The sequence below is a fragment of the Podarcis raffonei genome, chromosome 10 (assembly GCF_027172205.1).
Source record: "Podarcis raffonei isolate rPodRaf1 chromosome 10, rPodRaf1.pri, whole genome shotgun sequence".
Taxonomy (NCBI): Eukaryota; Metazoa; Chordata; class Lepidosauria; order Squamata; family Lacertidae; genus Podarcis; species Podarcis raffonei.
Genome location: NC_070611.1, coordinates 34,808,801 through 34,831,415, shown reverse-complemented (window position 1 = coordinate 34,831,415; position 22,615 = coordinate 34,808,801). Strand labels below are relative to the sequence as shown.

At 38.6% G+C, this 22,615-nt stretch overlaps 1 protein-coding gene across 10 annotated transcripts in view; it reads left to right on the top strand.

The window, feature by feature from the left end:
* OSBPL8 (oxysterol binding protein like 8) overlaps window positions 1–22,615 on the top strand; it is a 69,986-nt gene that overhangs the window by 14,898 nt on the left and 32,473 nt on the right. For 6 of the 10 annotated variants that reach the window (XM_053404542.1, XM_053404547.1, XM_053404541.1 and 3 more), the window contains 3 exons: window positions 1,002–1,089; window positions 5,478–5,514; window positions 10,608–10,745. In XM_053404542.1, the coding sequence (XP_053260517.1) occupies window positions 1,048–1,089; window positions 5,478–5,514; window positions 10,608–10,745 (217 nt within the window). In that variant the 5' untranslated portion in view covers window positions 1,002–1,047. Of the gene's footprint in view, window positions 1–1,001; window positions 1,090–2,635; window positions 2,719–3,625; window positions 3,683–5,477; window positions 5,515–10,607; window positions 10,746–22,615 lie in introns of those variants that run through there. The other 4 variants (XM_053404549.1, XM_053404548.1, XM_053404551.1 and 1 more) reach the window with 3 other exon arrangements.

Below are 22,615 nucleotides of genomic sequence, written 5' to 3'. Positions count from 1 at the left end.
ACCAACTTTTTTATGGATAAGAAATACATTGGAAAGCAAAAAGAAAGAGCTCCTAATAGTGCGTGATTTATAACACGGGACACAATTACTTTGTAATATGATCCTGGGACACCCAGAAAGTATAAAACATGAATCATTCCCAAAATATAATTATAAATGAGCCTCTTACATTTGTACCTTAAGTATTTATACAAACTCAATGAGCGATGTGAGCTTGTAGTATCACTTGGTTAGGGTTGCCATATTTCAAAAAGTTCAAATCCAGGCACAAAAGTTGCTGAGGTTTTTTTGAGTTATTTTTTAGGAAATTCATCCCCCAAAAAGGGCTGCCATATGCCCAGATTTTCCTGGACATTTTAATTGCTTTCTGAGAAATCTGCCCGGACGCTATTTTCGGAGGATGAATCCCAAATGTATGGCAGCCCTACACTTGACGTTCTTGCTCTCATTTTGAAAAGATATCTATCCATATTCTGCAAATTAAAAAACAACAACTATTTTGATACTATATGCTATATTACACTGAAATGTTTAAATATTTCTTAGACTGTCCTTGAATTTTCCTGCCACACTTGCCATCCCCTCCTGCCACACCAGTGTGGCTTGCCACACTCTTTGACAACCACTGAACTGCAAAGAACTATGAAATCGATTCTAGCTTGTTCATTGTATCGTCAGCTTATTTTCATCAACTTACTGATTTAAATTGAGAGTCAAGTAATCTTCACATAGCCTATTACTGAATAGCGATCTGTATCCAGTTAGCTATCGTGTAAATACTTTGGAGAACAAAATTTGCTCACCTATCTACCTTTTCTTTATTTTCTAACAAAGTCAGCAGTATATCATCTACAAATACTGCTTTCTTGTTTATTTTTAGAAATAAATAGTATTGGTGGTGAAGAATGTGTCCTGCTGTGTTACTCATCAAACGTAATTCGTTCAGTTGCAATATGTTACCTATATTCACAGTTAATTTTAGGTGTGTTTTTTCTTGATAGATACAGAATGGAAGGACTTTAAGTGAAAGACAAGTTCTGCTTCATTATGGAGACAACTAGCTTTGAAGGGGAGCCGGATAGAACTTCGGTAAGTAATTTTGTACATAGTGACTGGCAATGGTTAAATCCTAAACAAAGGGCATTTCCTCAGACAGCCATTTAGCTTCACAACCAACTAACACTGCAATCCTAAACATGTCTACTCAGAAGTAATTCCATTGAGTTCAGGAGGACTTAATCTCAGGTAAGTGGGAATAGGAGCGCCCCTTCCCATTTACAATAAACATCAACAATTTTCCCCACTGGGAAGGTGAGTAAAAGAGAGTTATTTGAGGTTTGAGCACATATCGTCAGAAGAATTCCCTACCCCCAAAAAAGAAAAAAAGAGGGAAATGCTTTGGTGGGTTTGTTCTTTTGGTAGCACCTAATTTAAACCACAAAAGCAGATGAATTTTAGTAGAAAGTGTAGAGTAGAACCTTGCAGTGTTTCATAACTTGCGTGTCTACAATGTAAAAACTTCCCAACAAATTGAATATCAAATATACTTTTTATAAACTCTTGCAGTTTGCTTGCTTTTTCCCTTTTCACACTTCTGATTTAATTTAAACCAGCCGCCACCAACCTGGTGCCCTCCAGATCTCTTGGACTAAAACTCTCATCAGCATGGGTGGGCTGGCAAGAGCTGTAGTCCCAAACTTCTGGTGGGCCCCAGGTTGGTGACAGCTGGTTTAAACTGGTCCAGTAGAAAACTCACGTTGAACCTGGTAGGAAATAAGAAATAACAGGGTTACACAAGAAGCAGAATATATAGCAACTGCAACAGGAAATGGTAGTGGTAGCTAAAGAATTGTGAAAGCAACCGCCTTCCATCATGTGGTAGTTTGCAAAGATTTGGAATATTGTTAGAACAGAAAAAGCATAGAAGAAGCATAGAAGATCTCAGTGTTAAACAAAACGCCATTCTGAAAATTGGGCTGCTTTTCCTGAACTATGTGGAAGGTAAAAGTGTGAGATAACACAACCAAATTGGAATATACTTCTTAATTTAAAGCTTCAATTTAATGATATTGTGGCCAGGACAAAAAAATCAAAGGCAAATAGATGCCATTGACTAGTGAAATTATTCATTTTTCCTGTCTCTAATGGATGTGCCTGTATTCTAGGCTCACCAGAATCAGCTTGAGATTTAGAAAAATGTTTAAATGAACAAGTGAAAGAAATAACTATATCTCTAATTAGGTAAGCAACATGATAGAAAATGTTGAATCCCAGTTTTTGAAAAAGTCATTTTCTTCTATATAAATTGTTATATTCAACAAGTAAACTACTACATTGTAAGAGTTTGAAAAACTAAATTCTTGCTTATTTCCTACATAATATGAGCTGTGATTTTTATATGTCAAATTGTAGTTTAGCTCTTTTAATTAGTTTGCGGCAGTACAGTATATATAGGGATTTTTTTCACAAGTACAATATAGCAGTAGCAGATCTCAGTAGACTTGTGTGTTAGCCTGTTGCTTAGGAGCTCCTTGAAAGTAATTAGCTATGCAGTGCTGAAATATTTACATACTGGCCATTACAATAATCTTGGACGATCAGCTTTTATCTGCTTCACTCAGCTTTCCCATTTCAGTGCTTCTCTTGTTGGCATTTGCTCAGTTGTACAGGCTTGTGGAGGTCTTAGTGGCTAGACTATCCTCTGCTCTATTTTATCATGTAAGTACTGATAATATAGTTGCTCCATTGTAAGACTCATCTGAGTCATTTATGCTTAAGATGCTATTTCTGTCTTTCTCCTCCTCTTTTCTTCAAAGCATTGCATGAGAGATGACATGTAGTTTTCACAATGAGCTTGGAAGACATTCATTTAGCAAGTGATTATTCTAGTTGATTTGCAACACTCGATCTATTGTTTCATGACAGTTTGACTTACCATTATTATTATTTAAATCTATAACTAAAATAAAAGTCCGTTAAAATGTGTAGCATTGCTCTCAGATGTGTTATGCTAACTTCAAACAGTCCCAAAGTGCCTCCATAACATTATCAGTGCAAACATATTCCATAATCTTGAACATTATTTAATTATGTTACCGCCAATGCAAGGCAAAAGTTCTCTTGTAGCAAGTTGTTTTTCAAACTTTTCAGATACTGAACTCGCTTATAACCTTTTATCTGCAATACGGGACACAGTCCTGATTGTTATTTTTATTTTTGACTGTGTGCAGATCTTCCTACTTTTCTTAGCAAAAGTGTTGCTAGTTTAACCTACTTCAGAGTGTGTCATGATCCACTCCCCATGTTTTTGAAACATGGGGAGCTGCCTTATACAGCCTGACTAAGAACCACATAGCTCAGGAGTAACCAGTGTGGTGTCCTTTAGATGTTGACCTACAACTCCCCACTCCCACAAGCCCTCACCAAAAACTGGAAGGCTACCCCTGATCTAGCGCACTATTGTCTGCACTGACAGACAATAGCTTTCTAGGATTCCAGACAGAGATGTTTCTCATCCCTCTCTGGAGGTTTTAGGGATTGATCCTGAGACCACATAGTCTACCACTGAGCTATGCTAGCCCCCCCCCAAACTTGATTTAATATGGTACATTTTCTTTTCCTTTAGTAGAGATAACAGACAGGAATCTTTAAACAGAGAAGGAAGTATTTTAATAGATTTGAGGTAAGGTTTTTAGTTAACACCATAGTTTAAGCATAATGAATTTCAGATGCATACTGAATATTATTATTATTATAGTAATGAACATGTAAATATTCAGCCATGCAACTATTTAGACAGTTGCTTATTAAGGTAGGTACGAATCAAGTTTAGACTACATAGCAGATCTTTCACTTTTAACAAAAGAACACCTCCAAAAGGATACTATTTTAAAAATCATACATTTCTGATTTTATCATGATTTTTTTTTCTTTCTCCACTAAAGTGCTGAATGACAAAGAACTGTTAGACACATGTGTTTCTGGCTTTCCCATATCTGTAAGGGCCAAAAGAGATGTGTGTGATGGTCTGTGTTTCTTTTTATATTAAAAGTAACCATGGAAGAAAGACTACACTACCCTCCCTTCAGAATGTATTGTTCAAAATCCCCCACAGCTAATTTTCTTCCCTAAGGAAGAACTCCCCCTACCCCTGTACTCATCTCTAACCCCCCCCCCCAGTGGAAAAGCAGCTGGGGGAGACATGTTTGAACAAGGGGAGGAGAGACGAAAATGAAGAAGGCCAAGCATCTCTTCCTCTGCTTAGACTGACAGCCTTTTACAGCAACTCTTGATAACAGTTTTGATGTACTATTAGTAGTTGTTTGTGCCGGTCAGGTTTTAAATAATTTAAATGCATGGTGCAATTTTAAAACAATGCTTAATAATAACAAAGGATATTGTATAATTCTTTCAGTATGTAATTTTATATCATTCAAGTGGGAACCCAAAGAGTTGTAGAACATCCCGTCTATGAGAGGTTCTATTCAGAGCTTTAGCTGAATGGAAATGGGAATCTTCTCATGATGTTCAGGTTGCTTTCTTCATCATGCTAAGAAAACATGCCAGTTTAGGGGTACCCAGGAGAGGTTGTGTAGCAACAAATGGAAATGGGAGTTGCACAGAATGAACATTTGGTGATGGTGGTGCTTCTGCTTGGAGCAGTTGCCTCACTTTGCCTAATGTTAGGGTTGACTTATCTCACTGTAGTTGAAGGAAGGAAGTATTTTTAACCTTCATACTATTCATCAAACGTTTTTCTCACCCACTTCCCCAAGGCTGCCTATGGACTAACCCCCCCCCCACTTCACCCCCCCCCACCTTTTTTTGGGTTACCCTGTTTTGCTTCCAAATTGATACTCATTCAATTACCACAGTTTGCTATTGGAAGAAATTACTATGCCTAGTTGAAATCCATATTTTTAATAATATACTTGACAATATTGTATGCATCTCCCTCAGAGCAAGATTTCATTCTAACTCACTATATTTGATGTAGTATTATACAGTAGAATTTAGTTAGCTGTTGTCAACTGAAGGTAAAGACTTGATTTTAAGTTCTGCAGCTACTTTCTACTATTAATAGATTGAATGAAAATTAAACTTCCTTTATTGTAAAAGGCATCCCTTTTACAGTGGAAGTTGGTGTGTTATGTGATTGGATGAGTGAAAAATAATTTTGAAAAGTATTTGTCCTTCTGGAGAAATTAGTCATTCATTAACTGTAGCAAAGCTAATAATGGCCTGTTGCTAAGCACACTTGTTTTGTTTTCTCTCTTTTTTTGTGCTGTGTTGTTCTTAAGAAAATTAATCAGGACTGATGTGCATTTTTTATTTTTAGTTTTAAACTAACATGCTGTTTCCCTTTCTCTCTCTTGCCTTTAATTGTGGCTGCCTCCTCTGCTATATTCTCCCTCTCCATTTTTGGCCTTGCTGCTTTTGTCTGCTGTTCTGCGTACTCAATTGCACGTCACCTCAAGCATCATGATGAGATCAAAGACTGCCAGGGATCCTCAAGTAAGTAAATGATTTCTGCTACAACATGTAAAGAGCTATATTATCATATTCCCAGATCGTGACATGATTAGGTTCTTCCACTAGACACTGTCAAGTGCCGAGCTTTTAATGAATGATCAGACACAAGAGTACCAGAGGGAGGTGGAATAGCTGAACTACAGAAACTGCGCATTTGTGTGCAAGCACATGTGTGTGTACATGCGCACAAGCTTAAGTCTGCTGTGACTTAAGAAAATAAACAAGAATGTGAAAATAGTAGGGGCCTTAGGTTTTTTTAAAGTTGGAAAACTAAATTTAAATCATTCTCAAAATGGAACACGTATATATGGCTCGGTTGATTAGAGTATAATTTAGTCTGTACTATAGTGACTAGTAACCTTGTTCTGTTGGCGATAATCTCCCTGTTTTAATAGAAAAGTGGAAGCTAGTAGCCATCCATGTGATAGTAAACAAATAAAAGATCTTGCAAATAGATAAAGCACAGAATTGTGTTGTTTCTATATTGACTTGCTGTCTTAAATATCTTTAGCTATTTTTTAATTATTTAAATTTACTAAGGTTCTCTTGTGGGGTTATATCTCAGTATTTTGATTTTATTACAGCAGTGCTGTTGCTTGATGAAGGAAATCTTATTCAATTAATCATCTGAGTTTTGCTTTAAATCTGCCTAAGTTTGCATGTGAATAATGCAATAGTTCTGAAGAATATTTCATTGGCCTAGTTCGCATGACCCAGTAAGCCGAACTATGGCTGTGGGACTGCACAGGCTTTTGGAGAAGTCACAGATGCTTTGCTTCTTCAAGCCTTTTTTATTCCCATGTTTAGCATGCCACCGAAACCCAAGTGTGTGGTGAAGTTCTCTCTTAACTAGCCATGAGCTGTAGCCAGGGTTTATTCTTGTCTACAACTCAAAATTAACAAGATGAGAGCTTAACTGTGAGCCCAGGTTTGAACACCACACTTTGCCAAACCGTGGATTAGCTCAGTGCAATAAAGAAGGACTAGAGAGAGAAGCAAAGAGGGATGAGCTCCTCTTCAGGAGCCTATGCATTCCTGGTAAGCTCTAATTAGCTTACTGTGTAATGCAAAGAATCATGGCGTTTTGGCGGGGGCTAAACAGTGTGTTACTTGTTTTAAGCTTTTTTAAAAGTGTGCATAATGCTGCTGCTCCTATTTTGAAGAGAGAGCAGCTGAGAGGCCTTGATTCAGTACCGTGTTCCTAATCCAGCCAGGGGTTCTTGCTAGAACCCAGTATTGGAGAGATAAATGAAAAATATATAGGCAGCTATCAAATGTTTCTCTTGGGACTATAAATAAGCAATATTTAGCACTACTCCTGTTGGAATACAATTAAAAGGAACTGCCTGCTAAAGTCTTCTCAGATAGCTGACACCATTCTTTTGAAGAGCTCTTCTCTTAACTAATTGTAACACACTACTATAGTGAGCAAGGTTGACAAGCTCCTTTTTGTACTGGAAAAGTCTTGAGACATCATGTGTAGAGACTGAGATCCAAAGTTTCACACAACTAGTTCCATTGTGTGAATTTCTGTTTTGAATTTGTACTTCTTAAACAGTTTAGGCACTCTGTAGTCATTTTAAAAAAGAAAAATGTATAGTTGCGACTATCAATATATCTGCTCTTAACTGAATTTCTGCTGTGTGAATGTTGCATTTACTCAACATTCAAACACCAATATTTTGTCACTTGTTCTCGCCCAATCCCAGCTTCTCAGTTGAGATTGCCAGGGAAGTGCTGAGTGGAATCCAGTCATAAGTGCATTGTGGGGCTCCTGTTGGATAGTGTCTAGTCACAACCGGGTGGGGCAGTTACACAAATTTTAGCCTTGCATAGGGTGCCATATTTTCAAAGTGTGCCCTGCTCGGATATTGCTTCAGCAGCAGTTAGTCTTAGACTGAGCCCTATATAGGAGCAGCAGTTCTGTCTCACCTGGAAGTTCCACCATCACTGAAAGGTGCCTCTTCAGTAATCATGTTACTGGAACTGAATGGTGAGAGTTTGGATTCCTGTTTTTCTGGTTTATGTTAGTGTCTGGGATCTCTTCTCAGTATCCACATTCAGTGTGTGTGACTGCAAGTTGAGAAGAGGATTTCCCTTCCTTGCCTAGCAGATTGTACCTCAAGGAATGGGGAACCTGTTAAACACCAACTCCCATCAACCCCAGCAAGCATAGCCAGTGGTCAGGTATGATGGCAGTTGTATAGTCTAGCAACATCTGAAGGCCACAGATTCCCTACCAATGCGGTAGCTCAGCTCACTTGTTCTTTGAACGCAAGTGGGCTTCAAGCAACTAAAAGCTTTTATGGTTGCTTAATAACATCTCCGAAGGAACTCCTATCCAAGACTTTACCTCATAACTAAATGCTTAATCCTTCTAGCGGGCTAAGCCTTCACCTTTTAAGTATGAGACTAAACTATGTGTATTTCTTATTATAATTACTGCCCACATTACGCTTATATTAAAGACCCATAGGCGTCATTCTGTAATTAAGGTGTGAGACAATCTATTAAAACCACAAATTCTGTTCCTTTATAAAAATCAATATGACTCATATTACCCATATGAAATTTGAAATGGAGGATTCAGGGAGGGGGGTGGGCTGCAAGCCTTTCAAAATTCAGAATGAAAAATCAGGTATATATGTTAATTTATTTCCCTTCCCTAAAGTCTTGTGTGCTCAGTGTTATAATGTTTTTCACTTGCCACGTTGAATCAATGAAGAAAAGTGTAGTTTGTGTCATATATACAGAGTGGCAACTGCCACTAGGGGATGCAGTGGGTTTATATTGCTGTGTTTATAACTGGGACAGGGTTTGGTAGTTTAGTAAGAAGAGAACAGCTATGCAAGACCAGCTCAAGTCAACCTAGGCAAGATAAATCTCTACTGACCCCCTGCTTTCCCAAAGGAAAGAGGTTGAACTGAGTGGGAAGCAAAGGATAGATGGTTGCTGTATGTAAAAAGAGGCTGAGGAAAAGAGATTTTGCTCAATCTTCAGGAAGACTAGGAGGTTCTGGCAAAGGGAGCTCTGAGGATTCTTTTTTAAATTTTGCAGATAAATCAGTGGCTTAACCTGTCATGTCAGGATCTTCTCTACGATAGAGTAGACTTGGTAATTACGCCCTAATTATCATTGAGGGGTTAAAATCTCTGAGATGTTCTGCTTCTAAGTGCATGTGGCGAATTGCAGAATCAAATGTTCCTCCATCTGAAAAATATTTAAAACCCCATGCAACTTTCTCCCTGATACCTGCCTTTCTATGTGGATGGGATGTATTTGTATCCTAAAATATTCAACATGTGAGTTTCCACTTGGAAGTGGTACATCTCAGATATTCTACTAACGCTTTGAGAACTAGGATGCTTTCATGCTTACGTGTGTTGGATAGCTGTATGTTGGAGTAATTTAATTAGATATTTTGTACATACACAACCCTTTGGTGGGCTTCTGGAAGATCCAGCCTGTATGGTTGTATACCTATATGGTTGAAGCCTTTGGGATTTTATATCCCAGCAAGTATTTTATATAAAATGGAGCTGACCTTCTAGGTAGTTCAGGGCAATCTTTTGCCAATAAGCTCCAGCATAAACATCACAAAAAGAAAAGGAACATGTTCCACAGATTCTACCTCTTGGTTATTATGAGTAAAAGCCACACTGTGTTTAAATACATGCATACTCCTAAAATGCTCATAAAATAAGCAGCTAACTGAAAAGGAGCATAATAAAAAAAGTCTAAGGAACAAGATGAGCAGTTTGCAGATGAGTAAGTCAAAAGGTCTGGAAAATAAATATCCCTTAGAATTTGCTTTACCCAAGCTTTTGCTTTGCATTTTGCCCTATACTTAAGAGTATGGTACATTGTATTTTTGGTCTTGTCTCTGGTCTGTTAACCACAATAAATTTATGGTGAATATTTTAATATTGAGAGTGCAGTATTTTCCAAGAGCAGAACAGAATCACTACTGGTAGAAAAATTTAAGAAATTTGCACTTCCATAGTGAAGTCTCTAGAGGGCAATGTAGCAGTATTGAAAGATTTAAAAAGTGGGGGCTTTGAAGCAACATGACATGACATCAGAATGTGCAATTCTTATTAACAAAAAGACAGCAGTATCTCAAAAATAAACAGGTATGTTTTATTAGATTGGAAGTTAATCCTCTATAAAAGCTATGCTCTTTTGGGATTGAATCTATGAATGGGTGTTATGATGCTTTGGGTATTACTTAAGCTGTTAATTAAAACGTGTACAACTCTAAGACATAACTTTTTCATTTTTTGAACATGGAAGGATCTGTCCAATTTGTTGGTACCACTATTTGGTTAGCTTTAGAAATTTAATATTGGGAATGTTTGGTCTAAACAGATGTGATTAATAGTATAGGTAGGACCGAAAATGCTGCACACAAAAAATTCTGAAATTGATATAGGAAGAAGTTTTATAGACCTCTGGATTGGGAAGCAGCTGTGTTCATAGGCTTGTGCCTGAAATGCTATTTTAAAGTTATCAGAGTGGCATGGGATGACCACATGGGGCAGCAAATTCCTTTTTACTCTTAGTAACACTGGAAGACATTCATTTGTCTTTACTCATGTGTCCACCCTGATCTTCCTGTTCTTATATCCAGTACATCCCTGCCCATAATTTTACCTCGTCCAGCTCCAGCCCCTGAAGAAATCCTGCTTTCTCAAAAGATGCCACCCTTTCCTCCCATATTTGCAACCATTTCCCAGAACAACTGTGCGTTCTTACTTTCCTTTAAATCCTCCCTCAAATCCCACCATTTGTGTGAAGCCATTGGTGTAAGCCTCTCATTCCCGTGCCATGCTGTAACTTGGTCTAAGCTCAACAACTCCAGGGCATCCTCCCCCCAAAACACCTCAACTCTGGTAGACCACTGTCAGTTTTTTTTAACTGGAAGTAGATCACAGTCTCTTGGGAGCTGGATGGGCCTCCTATATACCCTGCCTTCAGTTTATCCCCCTCCTTTGCTTCTCCTTGTGCATGGACCTGTACTCTGTAAAACACTGTGTGCAGTGAATAATTAATTAATAATCCTCTTTGTTTTTCAGGTGTGGTAACAAACAACGATGAAGCTCATGTTCTGAGTCCAGGAAAGATGAGCCAGCGTCAAGGAAAAGAAGGCTATCTTACTCCAACCAAAGATCTGCAGCAGCCATCATTTAGTCCAGGAACAGTCCATGGCCATGGTAAGAAGCATTTCATTAGATGACTGGAATGTCAAACTGGATAAAGGGTGGAATTCAACCTAGTCCTAAATAGATTGTTTCATCAGCAGAAGCATTTCTGCTTGTCTGATTGAATAATCCCCTCCTCTCCCATCGTCCCACGCTATTCTGGGAGTTCTCCCAACCTTCCAGAGCAGATCAGGGATAAGAGGAGGGAGGAAAGCTTCATTGTACCAATGGGAGCCCTTCCACAGGCTTCCACAGCCCATAATGTCTTCAATAGTTACTGCAGCACTTGCAGCAAATGTGTTCATCTACATGTCAGTAAAAACTGTTTAAAAATGTGGAATCCTTTGGATGAGCTGAAAATTGTTCTCTGTTCTTTGCCTCTCATCTGGTTCAGAAAATAATTTCTTACCTTAATAAATGTGTAAGTTTATGTCTTCCCTTTTCAGTCTGCTGTTTAAGGCTGCATTTGTATGCATGTTAAAAGCATTTGTAAGACAGTTTTGTACACCATTAATGGCTATTCAGATTTCTGATTTTTAAAAATAGAATGAAGAGTCGAAAGGTTAAAAATTGGAATTTGTGCTTTGTACTGCCTGAAATTCCTTGCAGTTTGTGAATAGTTTCCACTCTTGCGATTCAGATTTGAATTGATTAGAATGATTCTTAATAACAGAGAACACCAATTGGTTGAATTAATACCCTCTACATAAATTAGGGGGTGGGACCAGATATTGGTGGATTACAAATATACTCATTCCTTACCATTGAACTACCATACCATTGACTGGGGTGATGGGAAATGTCATCCAGTAACATTTGGAGGCTTGCAAATTAGTCTGCCCTTTGCTAAATAGTGTTCTCCTGTTCATGCTTGCATGATCTCTGTCAGAGTAAACATACTGTAGGCTGTAAGGCTGCTATTCTGTGCACACTTACCTAGGAACAAGCCTCACTGCCCAAAATAACACTTCTGAGAAAATGCTAAGGATTTGGGCTGTAAATGTTTAGCTGCTTCCAGTTGCCTCAGAACTCTTCTTTGAATTGAGGAAGAGCAATTCTACTTTTGGGGAATCTTTTCAGCTTTCTGATGCACAGATTGATAAAGAGAGAAACCTTAACTTGTGCTGTTGTGCTGCTCATTTTTTGTAGCAGGGATTATGCTTGCCAGGTTCCCAGGCCAAATGCAAGCTGAATAAACTACCAAGAAAATGGAAATATTTCAAATTTTCTAATTCCAATTACTATAGTTTTTGTTTCTTTTCAAAATCATAGTGAGATGGGTTGTAAAGCGGCATTATGACAATTTTAGAGAATATTTAGCTTGAATGTGTCTGTTTGGTGCCATTACTTGCCCTTTCTTCCTTTTATCAGTTGTCACTACTAGCCCCTATGGCTAGTTACCCGTGGCTTTTTATGGCAGGTTGTCTGTAATGTGTGTGTGCATATTGTTGTAAACTTATGCAGCCTTTTTGGGCAAAAGTTGAAGAGAATGGGTAGGTAAAGCAAGCTGAATTTGGTATATAGAAAGTTGCAAGTTGTTTCTTCCTGTAACATTTCAGATTACTTAGAACAGCGATAGTCAACATTGTGCTCTCCAGAGATTGTTAGACTCCAACTCCCAAAAGCAGCAGCCAGCATGACCAGTAGACAGGGATGATGAGTGTTGTAGTCAAACAACATCTGGAGGGTTCCATGTTGGCATCCCTGACCTGTATTATAATTTATTTGTAGCGTTCATCATGGTTCATTATTCTTAAATAACGACAACTGTTTTGTCCCAGCAACCTGGTCTGAAACTCATTGTGTTGTTTAAGCATTTCCTGAGTGAGGACACTTCCAGTCTGCTGCCATTTTCAGGTGACCCTTCCAAGTCTACAATTCCATGATTCTTCTTTTCAAAGCTGTTTCTTTCTTCTTCACTCTGCCTTGGCACAGCCCCATCCTCACAAAAACAGAGTATCAAACAAAAATGAAATGCCTGTGAGTGATAGGTCGAAGTAGGGCTTGATATTTACTGAGCAAACCAGAGCAATTTGTTTTCATGAGATGAAAATGAAATGCCTGTGTAAATATTAACATTTGAGAAGTGATCAAATTGGTTCATCACTTACATACAGACGCCTCCTTAAACTATGTCTCTGGCAGAGGTATTGATCAGTTGAGGTGTAAACTATAGTGTTAACATCCTTATACCATATGATACCAAAATTTAATATTACCATACTTAATTAAAGGAAATTTAGTATTCACAACATTTTGTGAAAATGTCATTCTGACATAATTTTTTAAAAAATTCATTGAAAAAATACTAATCATTGATTTTTATTCCCCCTGCTTTTGGTCCCTGGATCCTCTGGGACTGACTTAGAGCCGTAGGAAAGACACACAGCCATATACATATGGATACTCAAGTTCATATGGTTCATATGGTTGCTTTTATTAACAGGCTCTCACAGCTTAGAGATGAAGTAAACATCTGCCAATTTTGCAGAATTGTATCCTCAATGTCATACAACTTTCCAAGTGGTACAGTCCAAGGGAAGATTACATCTACTCACCTTCCACTGCATTGTAACATTCCCAGACCCAGTGACATGTCTCATTTTTTTAACCACCCTCCCTGTGTTTCCCTCTTTAGATTGCAAATTCACTTGTGAGACCAATTACGTTCTCCTACCCAAAATGGCAGGGCCCCCCCTCCCCTCTATCCACGGTACTTTCATGGGCTATCCTATAAGCTTTTTATTTGCCACTGCCCTCAGAATAGGTCATTTTTGGATCCATACATTATGGATGAACTAACTTTGTTCCTCCCCACAGTAGTGGTAGCCAAAGGGGCATGCTGTGTTCTCAGAGGGTAGTTTCATTTCAGTTCCTTCAACCATGCTAAGCTTATGCTTTGGTGTAATCCATGTTTACAGATAGCAGGACAACTGGGTTTACTGAGAACAGCTGTATTGGTGTTTATGTGCTGGAAGTTTTCATTTTCTGTTATATTCCTCTCAAGAGGGTTTGGTATCTAGACACTCACAAGTGTCATTTGTGCATAGGTATTTTTGATTTGTTAAGTACAAGAAAGACTGATCAAGTCCTCCAGGATTGTTACAGACTCTGAGGCAGTACCATACTTTTGCAAATTCAAGTATTGCTAGCTTACTGTGGAAGGAAGGCTGAATGTAGTCTTGTAAGAGAAAAATATAGCTGATGTTCATTGGTTCTTGTTCGCAAGCTTTTTTTCCTCTGACTACTTTATTATTATTAATCAAATCAAAGCACATACCACAACTCATATTTTAAGAGCACTTTTTCTTTAGCACCAGCATAATCAAATCAGCATCATATTGTGAAAATCATGGATTTCCCTATCTGATAATCCAGCTAAGTCAAAACAACCTTGATCTCCATCAGAAAAATAATAATCAAGTGCAGGACCAAGCACTGTTCTGCAACCTTTTATGGATCACCTGAATTGAGTTTGTGATTTATAGGCCACAGTTTGAGGACTTTTACATCAACTCTTGCCACTATCTGCTTTTCAGCATTGGACCTTTTGATTGCATTTAATACAACAAAAACTGATGTTTGGAACCGACTTGACACAATTCTGTTTCTTCAGAACAATAAACAACTTGAAGTTAAAAGCTGGCAATGTGGATTCAACCCTGACTTATTGTTACACATGATGTGGCAATGGCCAGCAGTGGCTTTCTTCTTAGAAGAGATGTGCTTTCAGATAAATCATGTGAAAACTGGTCTAAGATTCTCCTACATGAACCTCTCTCTAAAATATTGAGAAGCCCACAAGAGGTAGATGTTTATGCCTTCTATTGTTAAAATGGCTAGCACTCCAATACTTGAAGAACAAATCCTCTGCATCTGCTTACCAAAGAGTAGAAGTCTTGAGTGCTGCACCCTTTTGAGTGCATGGCATACCACCACCCATTGTCTCATAGGTACCTCTTCAATTCTGTGAACAGTTTTTTTTCTTGTTGTAACTATTTTTGGCTCCTTTCCCCTGATAAGTGAATTCTTACTCTTCTTTTCTTCCTTCCTTTTTACTGGCTTTGTTTATTTGTGTCCTGTTTGTTTTATAAAAATATTGGAAATAAATATGACAATAAACCTACATTCTAAAATGTTAATTTCTGTTGGTCTCCTGTTTAAGTTTTTCTTAGAGATTGTGGCTGCTCAACTAACCATTTTGACCTTCTCTAATACATTAAGTTGGCAGGAACATTCATATTGCTACTGTACAGCTAATGTCCAACATTTTAGACAACTATGTTTGTAAAATGCCTGCTTATATATTGCTATTTTTAAATTGGTTAACATTTATCAAGCTAGCAGAAAGCCAGCTCCATCTACTTTATGGAAATTAAGAACAGTTTATAGTTGATTCACATGTCTTTGAATGTAGTACAATGCCTTTGAGTCATTATCATACATGTTGCCGCATTTGCAATCTCAACAACCTCTGTACATACATATCTGGCTGGTCTATAATGTAACACAGCAACTCATTGACTAAAATGTATTCTGCATTCTAAGTGAAGAAAATGATTTTATTGTGAGTAGAATTGTGGGTGCCAAGGGATAAGGGAATGGTCATTTAACTGGGAAGAACAATAAAAGGTAAAGGTAAAGGTACCCCTGCCCGTACGAGCCAGTCGTGTCTGACTCTAGGGTTTGTGCGCTCATCTCACTTAAGAGGCCGGGAGCCAGCGCTGTCTGAGGACACTTCCGGGTCACGTGGCCAGCGTGACGAAGCTGCTCTGGCGAGCCAGCACCAGCGCAGCACACGGAAACGCCGTTTACCTTCCCGCTATAAAGCGGTACCTATTTATCTACTTGCACTTAGGGGTGCTAAGTGGGCAGGAGCTGGGACCGCCCTGGGGATTCGAACCGCCGACCATACGATCGGCAAGTCCTAGGCACTGAGGTTTTACCCACAGCACCACCCGCATCCCAAGAGGGAAGAACAATAGACCTAAGGAATTATTACAGTATTGTAGTTTTGGGCCAATCTGTCTAACAGTACTATAGGAGAATGAAATGGAATGTGTTTTTTGTCAAATGTAGGTATTTGGGGAAATTTTATTCAAGGACTTTTATGCCACCATTTCATTAAAAATATCAGGTGCTCTACACTCTAAAACATAGAAGATCATTCAGAAATTAAAATACATATGCAGATAATCATTCAGGTGACAGACTAATAAAAAATTAAACGACTGTAGGCACAAAACATCTCTGTTGCAAGAGTGTTCCATGGACTAGCAACACTAAATGCCCAACTTCTAATTATAGTCAGTTAGTCCTTTGTAACATTGGGGACAATTAACAGTGCTCCTCCAGATGATTTCAGTGGTTCTGAAGGTACACTGGACCCAATTCTTTAAGGGCTTTGTACAGGCAACTCTCAACTTGCATGGGGGGTCATGTTTCAGGGATAGCACATAAAGCCCAAATCACATGCAATTCAAAGATTTTCATCAGTTCCTAGAAAAGTGTGAAAACTATTTTAAATACCTTCTTCTTTCCTTTCAACTTGATCTTTTATTTCCTCAAACCCCAGAACATTGGGGCAAAGCATTGGACTAGAATATGTTTCATTTTCCTTTCAAACCATTATATCTTACTTTGATTGGGGGAGGGGGACATCCCTGTATTGTACCAGTACATGTTTCTATGCTTGCACAGTGTAAAATCCATTTACCACTAAAATATGTGAAGGTGGTATCCACACGTCCTGTGACATGTATATTTCATAAGCTTTCTGCAGCTCTAACTATTCCATTCTTCTCAGATGGGATCCCTTTCATATACGGCTCTTTAAAAGATTGCCACCTTATGGGTTTTTTTGTTGATAATGACTGGGAGTGGAACCAAGTTACAGAGTAGTCATTTAGACGCTGTGCAATACAGAATGGAGCATTTCAGACACGGCACAGCAAGGATCCTGAATTTCAGCTTTTTCTTAATTTTGTAATTAAGGTCACCAAGATCTGCACTTGGTAGCAAGTAGCAATAGTACCATATATGAATCAAATCAAATCAGGCTGCAGTTTTCCTTGCCCCACTGGGTGACAGGGCAACACAATGGTAGATGAGAAAAAACAGAGTAAGCACATTGTAACAAAAGTCTAAACTGAGTCAAACACAAGTTTATAGAATTACACATGGTTTGGAGGAAGTAGATAGAGAAAAGTTTTTCTCATTACTCTAGAACTCATGGACATTCAGTGAAGCTGAATGTTGGAAGATTTGGGACAGATAAAAGAAAGTACTTTTTGCAGCACACTATGGAACTAGCCCCTACAGGAGGCAGTGATGGACACCAACCTAAAAGAAGATTAGACAGATTCATGGAGAAGAGGGCTATTAATAGCTGCTAGCTATTATGGCTACGCTTTGCCTCCACAGTTGGAGGCAGTAATGTTTCTGAGTACCAGTTGCTGGAAACCACCGGAGGGGAGAATCCTGCTTGCAAGTTTCCCACGGGCATCTGGTTGGCTGCTGTGAGAACATAATGCCATTGGCCTAATCCAGCAGGCTCTTCTTACGTTCTTATACCATGCCTCATATTTTATCTAACCTCCCCTTCATGAGAAGCAAGCTCTCTGTGGGTTATTTGGGGATTGTCTGTTTTGCTGAAACTGTCTAAACTAGTTTTAAAGTATCTACCAGAATGCATTGAGCAGAATTGTGTGTGCTGTGTCCAACCATTTTGATTGGGTATTAGCAGAGGAACCCTGTGTGTTTAAAAGGCATCTGACTAGCATAGAGCAGTGGCAAGGCTGCTGCTGAGATCCCGTTTTCCTCTCTATATGTATTTGTTCACCCTGGATATATAATTAGAATAGAGCTTTTTGTCTTGGCTTATTGTTCTCTTGTTGTAAAGAAAGGACTTGTCAACAAATCTTTCTTTAGGAATTAAATTTGGCCAGTTTGACCCATTTGAGCCTAATCTGTTGTCCTTGTAATTCAGAGGTCTTGCTTGGGATAAAATAACTGAAACCTGAGTAGTCAACAAGTGTGTGGGAGGAGTTGTGGAACAGAGCAGTTTGAGATGCAAGTCTATGGCCAAGCAAGCTGCTTTTATAAAAAGTGCCTGAGCTGTAACCTGGTGTACTGAGAGGAACTGCTTCAGGAGAAATTCAGATTGCATTGACTCTGTCAACCTTGGGAATACTAGTTTTTGGGTTGTAAAACAGTTTGCCATTCTTGTAATATACAGTTGTTTTGTGTTTTGGATTTCCATTCGTGTGAGTTGGAGACACATCTCTAAAGGCAAGTATATCTCTTAAATATCTTTTAAGTTGGATTGCATATTATACAGCAGTAGCCTGATAGCTACTAGCAGCTGACTTTGTTTTCCAAACAAACTCATTGCATGAGGAAGGTCACATGTTGCACATAGATGTAGGTAATGCAGATTTAATCACAGGTTTCTTTCTTATGGTAGGTTTGTTGATGTAATAAGTTTGTGTGTTGTAGTGTTTAATCATATTAACCGGAAAAGTGGCTTGACAGTACTGGGACTAATCAGCTGACTCTCCACAACTCCACCACCTCAGGATGAGCACAGAGTCACAAATTGATTTTGTGAGCTGTCTTGGATATGTAACACATTCTAGTATCTGTTGCTGTTACAGCAGCAAAAGAATTAATTTTGGGGGGCCGGTTTCAAAAAGCCCTTATATTTCAAGTTGAACATATGTCAAGGTTATGTCCTATTTTGCTCTTATTTCAGCTCATGTTTATTATTTTGAAGTAGAAAATGTGCATTTTTAACATGCAATTGAACTTTAATGTATTTCTAGATTAAAATTCATTGATAGCCAAATTAATGAGTGCAGCATATGTATAGCAATATGCCATGTTACAGTACAATTAGGGCTATATGTTAAAATAACTAGTACTGATGGAATTCAAACTCATCTGAATAGCTGTTGGGAACAGAGCACCAAATATATTTTGAAAATGAGCAATGATGTTTAATTTCAATAGTTTAAAAGCATCAGTTATTGGGAAACAACTAGGAGGAAGAGTTGTTGTACTCATGATTTGTTTGCAGACTTCTAGTCAGCCGCTGTGAGAACAGAATACTGGACTAGGTAGACTTTTGATTTGTTCCAACAAGGCTCTTTAATTATTTCAATAATAATAATAATGACTAAAACCATGCTGAATATCAAAACTCGTAATGTTCAGTAATGACCCCCTAGGGAATCATTTTTGGAAGCTGTTCTTTTAGATGCAAATAAGCAATGAACAATAATATGTGAATGTTATTTCTGCATAACTGAAAACCATAGGCATGTCATTGTTACAAAAAAGTATATAAATACATCAGAAACTCTCAATATTTTCCGCTACACTGATTTTTGTAATACTTAAAGGGAGAAACAAAAGGACAAAAAAAGATTATCAGTTACTTAAGCTTAGTGTTCTAGCCAAATGGTTAAAGTGATTTTTGTGGCAAAGCTCTTGCCAAGAGAGTGACTTGGCAATGCTAAATACCTTTGTAATAACCTTACTTTGTATATGACACCAAAATGACGCTGCTTGTTAGGTATTCTGCATCAGTGTTGCTCACCCCCATAGCCAAGACTCTTGTTCTTGATCTTGTTAGCTGCAGTCTTGTAGCGAAGAATCTCCATCAGTTCAATCTTTGTGCAAGTACCAGGCAGTGTTGGGTGGGCATTCCCAAAGCAGGACTTGCAGACATCAGGGTCTGCAGTTCCATGCCCTGGTTACCTGCAAAGGCTGTCTCCCAGTCACATAACTCCTCACCCAAGTGAGTGGTGGTACTTCTGTATGGGGGCTGCTTAGCTCCCATATCCTTTCAAAGTGGGCATTATAGAATCCCCCAAATTCATTGTGGCTCCCATACAGAAATGCCACTTCCACCTGCTCTGGCAAGGACATGGGGGCAGCGGGTTAGGACATGGGGGTAGAGGTAGGTGAAAGTAATGAGGGGGAGGGGAGGGAAAGTTGGAGGAGGGAAAGGAGTGACCATGATTGGTACAGTCATGATAGAGTTGATGGGGAAGATTCTGAGAGGTTTTTTTTGGGGGGGGAGTTAATCTGGAGAGGGTGATCTTAAGTGGGAGGCAGTCATTTTGTGAATGGTTATGCCTCAATGGCAGTGATTTTGTGGTTGTGCCCTTGTCAGTTTTTCAAAATTCTGAATGTGTCCTCAGGCCCAAAAATGATTAGAGAACCCTGGTATAAGGCTTTGAAAGTAATGGCTAACACATTTTGATTATTTTCACTGATCGCCTTCTGTATTCATAGTCTTAATGACCCTGCAATCCTTACAATTTCTTTGCTCTTTGGGCTTCATTAGACAGAGAATCTTGTATGGTTTTGTCTCACTGGCTGAACAATACCATCTTAATAGTGAACCTGAATTTTCAAGGTATCAGTCACAGGAGTGGTTGAAGGGTTCCCCCTCCCCTTTATTCTTTTACCAACAACCACTGCAAATGTTTTTTACTTGAAACAGATTATTTCTGTGCATACAATAATTGACACCCATTTATTTTTTCCAATATCCTGTGCAGAAACTATACTGTTAATTGTGTTTTCTGTGGAGTTTAACCATGCCTCAGTTGTATTTTAATGAGGTTTTGAACAGTAGCCTATTTTCTTACAGCACAATCCTAACCATGTCTACTTAAAAGTATGTCCTATTGAATTGAAGGGGGCTTACTCCCAGATAAGTGTAGTTAGGATTGCAGCCTTAAATGATCCAATGGTAAGATAACTTGTTTTTTGGGTCCTGAAACTTTGCATTGCTTAAGTCGCCATGTTTCAGTATTTAAATCTTGTACTTTTACTGGAGTAAACTGGTGCACATATAAATGTAACAAATAAAATAAAAATTGTTGAGTAGCTATCATTGTTGATTACCTTCTTGAATTTACCTTGGAGGAGCATCAATGGTTATTTTTGCTGCTCTGCATGCATCTCTGTCTCAAATTGCTGTTCTTCTGGCTCTTTCTTCATTTTGTCCCCTGCCAGACCACAAGATGGAGGATGCTTTATCTTTACTATTTGTAATGAAGATTTTTCAAAATACTAACCCTTTCCCTATAACATTATATTTAATTGCATTGAATAGGCAGCATATAAATGTCAAAGAATGAAATAAGTTTTGTTGTGAAAGAGTGCTGAGCCCGTTTTCTCCTCTAGAATCTTATGACTGCTGTGAGGTTCTTATGCCTTTCAATGCACCATGCATGAGTAAGAAATATGAATTAACAGAGGAAGTAGCAAAAATAATATCAAAAAATCCCAAGAATGGATGTTTGCCAAAAGCTGTTTGTTGTGGGTTATGGAAAAGAATAATAGAATATTGTTGGCACTGAAATGTATTTCCACAGTGTAAAAAAACAGTCTGGAAAGAGAACCATCATATTGACATAGGAATACGCAGCGGAAACAAATCACATTGCACTTTGTTCCTGCTGCCTTCCTGATGTAGAAAGTGCTCAGGAGGGTGGGGCAGCAAAAGCGGAAGGGGAGATAGAGATCAATAAAGAGATCAATAAAGATATCAGGAAGAAGAAAAAGATAGATAGTGAGGAAGTTAGGCCTGGGAATTTGGAGCAGGGATATAAGGGAGAAAGATATGTAGGATTTAGAGGTAAAGCTGATATAAGGCTGATATTAAAAAGACTTGACAATGGAAATTGATACAAGGAGGATATATGTAAAAGTTCACCCTTTATACCTGACAAATTTATTTATTTATTTAATAAATAAATAAAAACTAAGTTTGGGCAGTAGTGTTCCCCTATCAGCTTTGGCCTGGAGATTTAAAAGTGGCAAATTTGTGTCTTTGTTGAACTGTTTCAGACTGCAAGTGAGGGCTCACCTGATGGGAAGTTGCTCAAGTTTGAAAACAGCACACACACCTTGCCTATAGAAAGCTAGATGTTGCAAAGAAGGATTACAGTGTAGCTTTGCCCCTGGTATGGTGCCTTTCTGTGTGTCAGAATTTTTTGTCATAATGGAACATTCCATCTTGCAAGTAAGTCTGTTTCTACAGCTAAAAGCAGAACATCACAGGCATGTATATATCTCGGCAAAACTAGGTCCGAGTGCGAACTGCCTTTCCAAGCAGGCATGCCAAATCACCAGGTGATTAGAGACCTCTTTAAGCAGAAATAAGCTCCAGTAATAGGGATTAGTATGAGTGTTCAACATGTGATGCCTGCGGAAAAATCTGTAGAAAATATTGGTGCTGTAGCATAGATGTAAAAAAAACACCCCAAACCACAACAACCCTCTGCTTCAGAATATTGAATCAAAATTACATTACTTAATAACGATGATGCTTTCTCACTAGATGTCTTCTGATCCATGTTTATCTGTAATAATAATAATTTATTACTTGTACCCCACCCATCTTGACTGGGTTGCCCCAGCCACTCTGGGCAGCTTCCAATAGAATATAAAACATACACGATACACCAGACATGAAAAGCTTCCTGATAGAGGGCTGCCTTCAGGCTATCTATAGGAGGTTGTACAATTTGTTATCTCTTTGACATCTGATAGGAGGGCATTCCATAGGTTGGGTGCCAATACCAAGAAGGCCCTCTGCCTGGTTCCCTGTAACTTCACTTCTCGCAATGAGGGAACCGCCAGAAGGCCCTCGGAGCCTGGACCTAAGTGTCTGGGCTGAACAATGGGGGTGGAGACCCTGTTTTTTTTTTGAGTAGTTAAACCATATGACAGATTTGGGGTGCACTCCTTTTTGAATGTTTACTGTCCATTAGTGTTTTCATGGCTAACAAGCATATTATAGGGTAAAAGGCACTTACCAAGGAGGGTCAGGGGCAAGAGGGAGGGGAGGGGGTGCTTAATCC